The 10,849-nt window shown below is 42.2% G+C and overlaps 1 protein-coding gene across 2 annotated transcripts in view; it reads right to left on the bottom strand.

Moving 5' to 3' along the window:
- Positions 1 to 488: 488 nt before the first annotated feature.
- The window catches only part of FGF13 (fibroblast growth factor 13), a 114,691-nt gene continuing 104,330 nt past the window's right edge, over positions 489 to 10,849 (bottom strand). Inside the window, exons 4-5 of one of the 2 annotated variants that reach the window (XM_009997160.1) lie at positions 2,293 to 2,491; positions 489 to 1,071 (exon numbers count right to left, since the gene is read on the bottom strand). In XM_009997160.1, coding sequence (XP_009995462.1) covers positions 935 to 1,071; positions 2,293 to 2,491 — 336 coding nt within the window. In that variant the 3' untranslated portion in view covers positions 489 to 934. The remainder of the gene's footprint in view (positions 1,072 to 2,292; positions 2,492 to 10,849) is intronic. The other variant, XM_009997159.1, reaches the window with a different exon arrangement.

Genomic DNA, 10,849 nt, shown 5'->3' on the forward strand with positions numbered 1-10,849 from the left:
GGACTTTTACAAATAAAACATTTCTTATAAAAAAATTAAGTCACCTTAATTCCACAGTTTCTGTCTTTAGAAAAGAAGCCACAACAATAGTTTAACATGACACACAAAATGGAATTAAGAGAAATCTACACTGGAGGATAGTTTTATCCCTTTCTGTTAATTTCCACTTGGGATAACAAAACAGCTCAGTTCCTACAGACTGGGGTTAGCACAAGAACTTTACCAGAAACTACAAATCTATAAAAATTTATATTTCATTGTGTTTAAAACCACAAGAACACTGTTTGCTTGAGCCTGAGACACTAAGTCTCAGTTCCAACCCTGAATTTTCAATATATATTTTTAAAGACATAGCTTTAAAGACCCATTGGAGTTGAGAAATCAAAAAGTTGCACTATTCCAAATTAAAGGATACGTTTTTTTATCAAGCCTTAGATATAAAACGGTAAGCCAAGGAAACAACAGAGTTTACATGTTTGTTTTTTTGTTTGCCCCTATAAAACATACAAGCATTAAAACTTCCGTTGAAGAGCAAAAGTGGTCTTTTTCTGAGTTGGAAAGCAAATTCTTATCAGCAGCGAATGCTGTGAAATGTTTTTGTTTCATATTCCACAAAGCAGAGGAGAGAGAGAGAGAAAGAGAGAGAGAAAAAGAAAGAGAGAGAAAGAGCTGGACATTTCTTCTCCGAGATTTACTCCGCAGTTATGTTTGCTGGCTATCCAAGTGCCTTGTGATACGCACAAGCATATTCTACATTATTGGGGTACATCCTTTGACAACCAGTAGATCTAATGGCTGATAAACGAGTGACCTATGCAAGTTCGGTGGCTTGTCCTGGGCAATTGAACGTTTGGATGAAAGACTGCTAGTAAGAATTCAACTGCATCCAGAGGTAAGGTTCTGTTTAGAGAGCACTTGGCTGGCCTGAACCTGGCTACGTTGACTCGTTTTGGCTCATGGATTTACCCCCATTTAGCACTCCTGAGACACTTCTGCTCTTTGTTGGGGTCCCACTTCCAGATCTTGAGAACTCTGTGAGATCGTGGAGGGAAGGCTCTTTGTACATGGCCACTGCAAACAAAAGAAAGGCAGCATGTCAGCATGTGGTACGAGCTACTCAGGCTGCTGGTGCAAAGTCTGGCTGCAAAACCTTGAGATTCATTCAGCAAGGTGAAATGTAAGGTGTGAATGAAAGAGACACGGCAAGGAGACCTCCGTTTCAAACCCTCTGTAAGAACCTCTGATCTCCTCTTCTAGGGAATGGCATTTTAGAGAAGGGAAAAACCACAGCTCTCTCCCACCACCCAGCAGCCCCCTGCACTTACAAAACTCTGTAAGATAAACCTAAGCTGATATAAATCAACATTTCCTTACTAGTGGTGCAATGGCACTGTTGACAACTACGACTTGACCTGTTACTTGTACACTCAGCCTAAGCATATGAGTGCAAAAACAGGTTTTCAGTCTTTGCTTTGTTTAAAAGCCAGGATGAACCTCAACATCAGTTACTTAAAACCCAGTCATAAATATGGACCGGCAAACCAGTCCAGCATGCACCCAAGGTTGTGCACCTTTGAGATGCACCCTCTGATTTCAAAGTGACATGGCCCTGAAAGGTTACTGATAAGAGTATAACCCAGAAGCAGAGGGCTTCATTCCTCTTAAGGAAAGGCATATGGAAGCTGGTTCTTCTGGAGAAAAGGAGAACATCTATATAGACTGAGATGACCCTCTTTGTGTGGACCAAAGAGGGAGCCAAGTCTGACCACAATCCTGACTCAGATGCTTCAGTTAATGGGGATGACTCCAGGTCCTGACTTTAAATAAACAGCAGTATACATTTGCCATGTGCATTATTACCTTTAATGTCACATACTGATGCCACATTAATTGAGCATCACTAAGCACCCCGCATTAGAGTTTTATCTTGGGCAAAACCAGACAAACATCCTGCCACAAAGAGTGATAAGCTACACAGCAAATCACTGATGGCCTGTGAGCAGATGTGTGATCCACTTCAGGTACAGCCTTTCTTATCTATAACAGAGACACTGTGGACTTTGGGCACAAATACATTAATATGTGTATTTGGTTAGATTAAAAAAATGCAGAGGTAACATAGGGAAACCTTTTAAAAAAAGCAGCTCTGACTACATTAAGTGTGTTACAGAACTTCAAACTCCTCCTGTCAAAAAAGTAACTGAAGCTTTCAAATATGTATGCACAGCAATTAAACACCTCTGACATAAGATCATGTAAATTCAGATAGATGAACTAACCCCAAGTAATTACCTTTTAATGGTTTTGGAAGAAAGTGTGCTGCAGGTTTATTTTTCTTCACATGGTTTCCTTTCATTATTTCTCCTTCTTTGTTAAGACCCAAGTACCAGCCCCGCCCGGAGTGTTGCTGTCTGTAGATCATTGAAGAATATGTCACATAGTAGTTTTCAAATACTGATTCTTTAAACTTGCATTCAGGTGTAAAATGTTCCTGTAAGAAAGCAAGAGATCAATATGTGCAGTGCTGAATCTCACATCAGTTGAAGGAAAACCATCCAATATTAATTGCTTTCCCAATGGTTAAAAGACATACCTCTCACCATCCACCATCCAATTATGAAGCACAGGCCCTAAAAGCATTAACAAACAAGTAATACAATTTGAACCCCATGAAATGACACCGTGAGTAGCTCCAAGTAGCATAATGAAACCTTTTTGAACGACGAGTAAAAAGTCTAAGTGAAGAACTATTGATTGATGCAACTAATGGCCATTAGGAAGATGCAGCCCTGATGTCAGCCTCCCGGGACCAGCTGTGGTCCAGCCCCACCAGTTAGAAGCGAGGCCACGTCATGCCTTTGTGCAGTGGCCTCAACTGCTTCTGAGGAAAGCACAATCAAAATTCAAAGCCAGGATGCCAGGAGTAAATGGTTGTCTCTTACTAACCCAGCAATATTAAGTTAGTTGGTAGCAGCTGCCTCTTCGGTCTGATCTCTTTCTCTGCCCAGCCCATCACCCTCTGACAGCCTGGCAGTCAGAGACCCAGGCAGACATTGGCCTCTGCTCTGGGACTGGTGAGAGTCAGACACAGATGAAAGCCCATAGAATCAAGTTTTAGTCCTCATCTATAATCGCATTGCTGTTTTGGGGAAGGTAAACTAAAGAGCAATAATGTGGGAGAGAGAATTTCTTGCCCATGCTGTGACTGGCTTTCACTCTGCCATAGTCTTGCCTCCATCAATACCTGTGGCACTGTCCAGATCAGAAAAAAGCTCCAGACATGAAACACGGGCCTTGGAGGAACCTAAGACCAAAATGCCAGTCCTGACAGCACCATTCAGCTGCTTCTTAATGCCTCTGGCTGCTTGAGGTTTTTCTAACACTAAAAGTGTTAAAAATTAGACCTAATTAAATGTCTCAGAAGCTTTAAGTGTCCTTACCTAGTTTCTTAACACAATTCTTGTGTGAGAAAAACATAGTATTTTAAAAAAACACCATAGTGCATTTTATGCACCTCTTTTGCCATTTTGTCATTTCATAGGAGAAAGAAAAAACCCTTCCATCCTCCAACTGGCATTTGCTTCAACAAAGAGGGTGAAGTAAGCAACTTCCTACTTTTTCCTTCAAGCTAATTGGCTGTTATTTAGTTAATTGATGATTGGTTTCAATTGCTGTCAAATGGAGACAGTCACTGCGTTTTTGCAAGATTTCTAAAGAAAAGCTGCCTCTTGCTGTTCCCTGCCCAGCACTAGCCATGTTAACAATGACTATTGCAAGTGCATCATCCAATTAGCAGCAAAATGGAAAACTACAGTGCTCCCACCGGAAGATTATGGTTTATGTACAGTAATTTGGAGCTGTTTTGGATACAAAAGGCCTGCTTGTACACAGCTGCAGAGGGTCAGACTGCAAACAGAGCCATAACATTTACTCTGGCTCTCTGAGGAGGCAAGTTAACTGCACTATGAGCCAACAGCTCACAGAGTCCCTTGAAACAGAGCGACAGAAACAGTGGGGAGACAGAAAGACAGACACTAGAAGACTTGTGAGGCATGTGGTAACAAGCCATGGTGAAGCTCTGTGCTTCTGTCAGTTTGGAGCCTGATGGTGCATCCCAGCACAGCAGCCACCCCAGCACAGCAGCCACCCCAGGAGCATCTCGCTGTTCCACAAGAACTGCCATGGAGGGGGTTTTTTCTTGACCAACAGTGAAGCACAGAAACAGATACACCTCTCTATAACATGCTCAGTTACCATGCTAAATTCCCTCCCAATTTTTCCAGCACTGAAGCAGACCACCTCATTCACCTGAGTGGCTTGGCTCAGAACCCTGCTCCTTAGTCTTGACTGACATCTGCCCAACTCCTCTATGGCTGCAGCTTCAGAAAGGTGCTGCCTGCTGGGAAAGGAGCCTCACCAAATAACAGGAGCTGTTTGCAGAAGCTGAAGTGCTCTGCTTGCTCCTGAATACCAAGCAGCTGCTTACCTTTTACAAGTGTGTTTTGCCACCCATCACTTACCTTTAGTTTAATCCAGTGTGTGTCTTTTCTGCTCATTAAAAAAAAAAGAGCTGAGGAGAACTGCAGAGACAAGCTCTGAATGAGGAATGGGCTCCTGATTTGGACGTATGACAATTAAACGTACTTTTCTGAGCTTGGCAAGTCCATGTGCCAACCCAACTGGGTATGGATAGGGCTACTAAGAGCACATCAGTTCAAAACAGAGTGCAGACCAGCAAGTGCAAAATGGCCAATATGTTATCTGTGCTGGCGAAATCTCTAATACTTTACTGCAGAAGTGTAAGTTAAAGTTGGGAGAGCTCCCCAGTTAAAACAGCTTTGCCAGCTCCTATAGTCTATCCTATTGACATTTTATAAATATAAATGTGTTGAATTCTAAGATGAGATTTTTCCTGTCTCTCAGCTGCTCTAGATATTTGTGTGAAATAGTATTTCCACCTCAGTTTACCCCAGAAGTCAGGGGTGATGACAGTAAATTGCATTCACCCAAGGCCCTCACACATACACATGAATGAATGAATGAATGAATGAATGAATGAATACAAGTTAAAGAAATACTGGATTCACTGCAGTTGTGACTCAGCCATGCTTTAAGTAAGCAAGAAAATTAATTGTTAGGAGCTTCTTCGTTTTGAGCTAATCAGCTGAACCACTGAAATGCTCCTTCGTGACCAGAAACTACATTTAATATGTGAAAAGAATATTAAAATAAGGAATAATTTGGTGTATGATAATATAGTAAAAAGGCCTCAAAGCATACACTTAAGTGGCTGTATTTCCAGGCAGCTGACTAGATTACATCTAAAACAATCCACTCTCTTCCATACAAATAGTGCCTTACAGGTCTGCCAAGGCTGAAAGCTAAAATACTGTAAAAATGAAGCTGGAATTCTTCCTGTTGTGACTGTGTAAAAGCTGTTTCGAGCCAAGGACCATCCAAATTATCAGCCATCACACCCACCTACACTGCAGGATAGAGTATTAATTATTCTGGTCCCCAAATGATTGTGATGCAGGAATTGAGGAATTCCTGCATAAACAGGAAAATAATAATAAATAGAAACAGAAAATAATAATAATTAGAAATAGGCAATCTGCTTTAAAGAAAGGCATTTAGTGTCTTCAAGTTTCTGTCATATTACAGAAGCCTGTCACCAGGATGGCTGTGAGCACAGGGCACATACAGAGGGCATATTTGCTCTCTGCTATTTGTTGCATATTGACATTTGCATCTTGCAGACCATCAACAAGGATATTGGATACTTGGCAAAGTAGTAACTCTTTTGTCTCCTTTTGTCTGCTCAATGTCTGTGTATCACCACAGGTGGAATGTCCTGCAGGAACCCTACAGCAGTTGGCCAGAACAATAAAAAATTTTTCTTCAGATGGATCTAGCACTAGGGGCATGAAGAAATAACAAGAAAATAAACATTAACTTTGAAAAGTATTTGGGAAAAGAATTTGGTACTTGGGAAACCTGGAAAATGTTCTTACACGTTGAGCCTATAATTACGTTCCATGTGATCAATTACTTTGTCTGCTTATGGGATTTATTCTTTATTTTCTCCACCTAATGAAAATTGGATTTTTTTCCCGTCCATATCCTGATGTCTTTCAGGACTATAATGTAGCCCAGGATTCCATTCTATAATAATGAATTTTTGAAGGAATCTCTTTAGGGCTCCAGAGTAGTGATTTTCTGCGCCACTGAGCCTGCCTTCTTTTATTAACAGAGATTGATTTTCTCCAGCTTGACATGTGAAGTTCCAGGGTGTATCCTCTGGATCATCACCCTGTAATGTGCAGTGATACCAGCAGCACAAGATGTGAATACTTCAACTCTACCATTACTAGAAATAACAGCTTTCAAATCACCAGTGTGAGAAGACTCTCTGAAGAAACTGGTATTTCAGGAAGCCACCAAAGGCTCTTTGCTATAGGAATGGAAAATTACAATTACCTTGAAACAATATATTCTGGATCACATATATTACAGTTCCCTCAGAGAGGTTCTAATCCCACAGTATCGTCCGTTTTGCTTCCATTTCCCTATTTTGAGGAATCCTAGCAGGAACAACTCACAATATATCAATACGTACAGGTCTTATAGGGCTGTAATTAGGAAGAGAGACCCTCCAATCGTGACTGTGCAACAGTCACCAGTCACAGCCAAAGATGCTCATCAAAAAGCTGGGGGGTTCTGAAGGCAGATGCTGTCCCAGCGCAGCTTCATTTCAGCTACGCCTCCTCTAGGCGAGTTCTTGTAGCGACGTTACAGGTAGCAAAGAGCCCTCAGGAGGTGCTTTAAACCTGAACTAACTGCTGCTTGAACAAAAAGCTAGTGCTGAACAGAATTTGTGGAAGGCTGTTACTCCTCTTGAGTTCACTACAGTCTGAAGGCACAGATGCCAGCCATGCAACCATGCAAGGAAGAAAATTAAATAAAATTTCGTATAGAATAGATATGCTAAATTCTTTAATCAGAAAACCTACTTCCTGGCAGGAGTGATAGGAAGGCACAAATTTCCTGGAAGATTATCCCAGACAACTCCAGAGCATGGAATTCCCTGGGATAGTGCAATAAGCAGGAGTGTATCAAGTGAAACACACACTGTCAGTAGTGTGTGAGTTTAGTTAGGACAAAGCTTCCAGAAAAATTAAAATGGAGCCCAAGGAGACAGCTGGATATCCAGCACCTCCAGAGTAAGATTTCAGGCTGTCACTTGGTATTTTCTGAATCTATGAGAAAAGAATTGAAAAGATCCTGTAATTATTCCCTTGACGTGGTTCCTTTGCACAGCAAATCAAGTGCACAAACTCGGGGAACAAACACAGACAGTGAATTGAAGCAGAAAACATACTAATTACAAATACAGAGATTTAAAGGTTTAAGTTTTGTTCATTATTCTTTTTCTCACCCATCAGTGACTCAGATGTGAAACTTGTCCAAGTCCTCTTTCCCCAGATTTTTAACTGGCATTTAGGCACATCAATAAATACCTATTTAAAGCCTCGTGCGTCACCTCTCGGCGTTCGCTGCCCATGGAATGGATGTGCTGCCTCCTGACCCCAGGGAAAAAGCCTCAGTGGCTGTAAACACTGCTGAAATTTAATTGAGATAGGAACTATGCATGATCATATTATCATTCCCTCATCTTTTGGTGATGCTTCACTTTTGTAACTGTGTTGATTAACCAAAGCACTCCTTAAAGGGGGCAAGAGAACAAATGCATGATACGTACAGAAAGAAGAACATCTCATTACTGCAGAGGAAAGGAATCCTTGTAGAGGAAGCCTGCAATGTGGTGTAAAAGTTCTGCAAGATATCCAGGAGAACACCTCACAGATGACAAAAGCAGCCCCCTTTCCTAATCTGCCCCACAAAGCTCTGAAACAGCGTTTACTTGGTATGAATCAGAAAGAGAGAAGATCAAGTTTGTCCCCAGATGCTTCTCTTCTGCATCAGGGCTGAGCTGCACTGAACATCCCTGATGATCCTGGAAACACCATGCAGGAAAACCTCCGCCATTTCCTGAATTACCAAGTCCTCTATTAATAAATATTAAGACCTTCTACTGCTTGTACCAACCCTTTTTTAATTTCTGTGGCATTACAGCACCAGACTTGCCAGTCCTAATTCAGAATCAGTGAAATTCTAATGTGATAAAAGCAAGAAACTAGTCTTTAAACATAAACATTGCCTGTTTCGTGAAACCTGGGAGGGTTCATTAAGAAGCAAGTGCCCATGAGATTGTTTGAGGGCTCTAACCGAGATTAACAGAGAAAATCTGTGTGATACAACCCTTCTATTACCTAGAAGCTGTTTTCAAAATCATGTTTCATGTTTATTGCTTCACACATACCAAAGACCTGTTACTGCTTCTAAATCTGTAAAAGGAAGCTTTTCTATTAATCTGCAATTAAGCCTCTTTGTGAGAAATCTCTACTAGTGTAGGTATTGGCTTAGTCTTTAAAAAATGGATTAAAATAACTTTCTCAATGTCTAGACAAGGTTTTTTTTGTTTGTTTTTTTTTATGGCAAAATCCCATGAGTCATGAACTGCACTCCCAGGTTTGGTCAAGGGCTGGTTAACACCTCTGTAGCCTCTGATAAAGGTAATCTCCAGCTGAGAAATGAGAGGAGTCTCCTGCACATTTTTCTTGTGCTTCCACATTCTAATCTCATATTCATCCCCAGGTATGTCTCACTGATCATCTTTGGACAGTGAACTTGCTGGACCTTGGATCTGATCTGCAACTTCTCCTCATGATCCCCCTCCAACATGACCAAATTAAGCAGAAGAACTAAACCTCCCTGGCTGAGCAAAGCCCAAGAGCTGCCCTCCCAGCAGGTCAACTGCAAGGCAAGAGCTGCCCCAACAACCTGCATGAACATTGCTGCAAAGTGGGATGTTGGAAAAGATGTGCTGCCTGAAAACATGTTGGGAAGGATCCCACCTGCTCAACCTAGACACAAAAAAACCAAGTCATCTGCCATCACCAAAGGCAGCTGACGTGGGTCACTGTCTATGCCACAGGTAGCTGTGTGTAGTGTATAAATACCCAGAGCCCCACTGAGGCTGGTGGGTCACTGCAGCAGCCTTGGAATCATGCCAACCAGTGAATCCTTCTCCCATTCAAAGCTGCAGCAGAATTCCCTTTCCTCTCAGTAGGCTCACAATTCTCCCCAGAGCATCCAATCCTGTTCATAACTTTCCTAAACTCATTATCCCCACTCCATGCAACAGTGGCTTCCACAGGTGAAGCCAGCACTGTGGAAAACTTATTTAACGTGTGTCCATGGTTGGTTTTTATCTCAAGCAAAATTCTCGTCTTATTTTTTTTACAGCTTTCTTCTCTCAGCTTTTAATTTTGGAAAACAGCACATCACAGCACCCAGTGTGCCTCTCCCTCACCATTCATTACCCCACATCTCTCTATCATGTCTCTGCTTATTCATCTCTTGTCTTAACTAAGCGGGCCTAATCTTTTTAAATCTCTCCTCATATGAAAGGTTCTCTGTGCCTCTAATAATTTTCATTACCCTTCACTGACTCCTTTCAATTTCTTTCTATCACTTCCAGAACCGAAACTCAACATTTAAAACGAGGCTGAACCATTCAGTTGCATAACAGAGGTGAGATATTTTCAGTCATTTGTCTTATGACAAAGTAAAATGGTCTTTCCTGTTCAGCTTTAGCACTGTGCACTTGTACAAAAGTTCTCTATCTTTTAAGTTGTCCCTCTGACAAATATGGTCCAACTTTATGGTATTTCTGACCCCTCTGATCCGTGTACCCAAGCTTAAAAATTACAGGAAGGCAGAAGGAAGCAAAAGGCAGATAGGACAACTTTCTTCCCCAGAACTAGAGCAGAGAGCCCCAAAGATGCTAAGCAGCCTATTTTATAACACACCCATTATTAGACAGATAACCTGCCAGCCACTGCAACCAGAGTTCTAGCAGTTATAATTGACATCAAATCCTGGCATTGTCAAATCTCTTTGGCACAGCTGTTGTGCAGAATGTTCTCAGTTTAAGTAAATGTGTCACACATGACTTTTAAAAATATACATCTAAGTTGAAAAATTCCTTTTAAAGGATGGAGGCCACGTTCTGCTTTCAGTTAGAGAGTCCTGCATTCCACTGGTTTTAATGGCCAAGGCCTGAGCCCTTTGCCATTCACTGAACATGGCCAGTGGCATGAGATGCTAAAAGACTAAGAGGAACCTGTGACACCACAACTGCATTGCTTGGAGTGACCCACCCGTGGTTTGTTCCTCTGGATTGCTAACTGCCTGCCAGCTCTCCCTCTGCCTTTGTATGTCACCATCTCAGTGGAACATGGGGACACAAAAGCCACGCAAAGCTCTTCTACCAAGCAGCAAGAAGTTGCAGCAAGAACACACCAAGGAGAAGCTGTGACCTGTCAAGCAGGTGAGTATGGCATGAAGAGACATCCCTTTGTCCAAGTCTGGCCACTGCAAGGGGGAGATGTCTGTGAGCTGGCAAGAACAGCTGAGAAAGAAAACGTGTCCCTGTCCCAGCAGCCCTTTTACAGAATTACTCCTGTACTTGTCTACAGGATCACTGCCACTGGGGAACCCCCAGTGCTGCTGCTGGGGCTGCAGAGCACAGGGCAGCAGCTGCAGGTCAATTTGCTCCTGGAACAAGGTGGCTTGGCTGGCGTTGGTTAAAACATCACCTGGGAGTGAGGGACAAGAAGGGCAGCACAGCCTTTCTGCTGCCGCTCTGAGAGCCTTGACCACACTATTCCAAAATGCTGCTTCCAGTTACCTGGGCTGGAGCAGCTGCACGAGCTGGGCTGGG

The sequence above is a fragment of the Chaetura pelagica genome, unplaced genomic scaffold, assembly GCF_000747805.2.
Source record: "Chaetura pelagica isolate M959 unplaced genomic scaffold, ChaPel_1.0 scaffold344, whole genome shotgun sequence".
NCBI lineage: Eukaryota > Metazoa > Chordata > Aves > Apodiformes > Apodidae > Chaetura > Chaetura pelagica.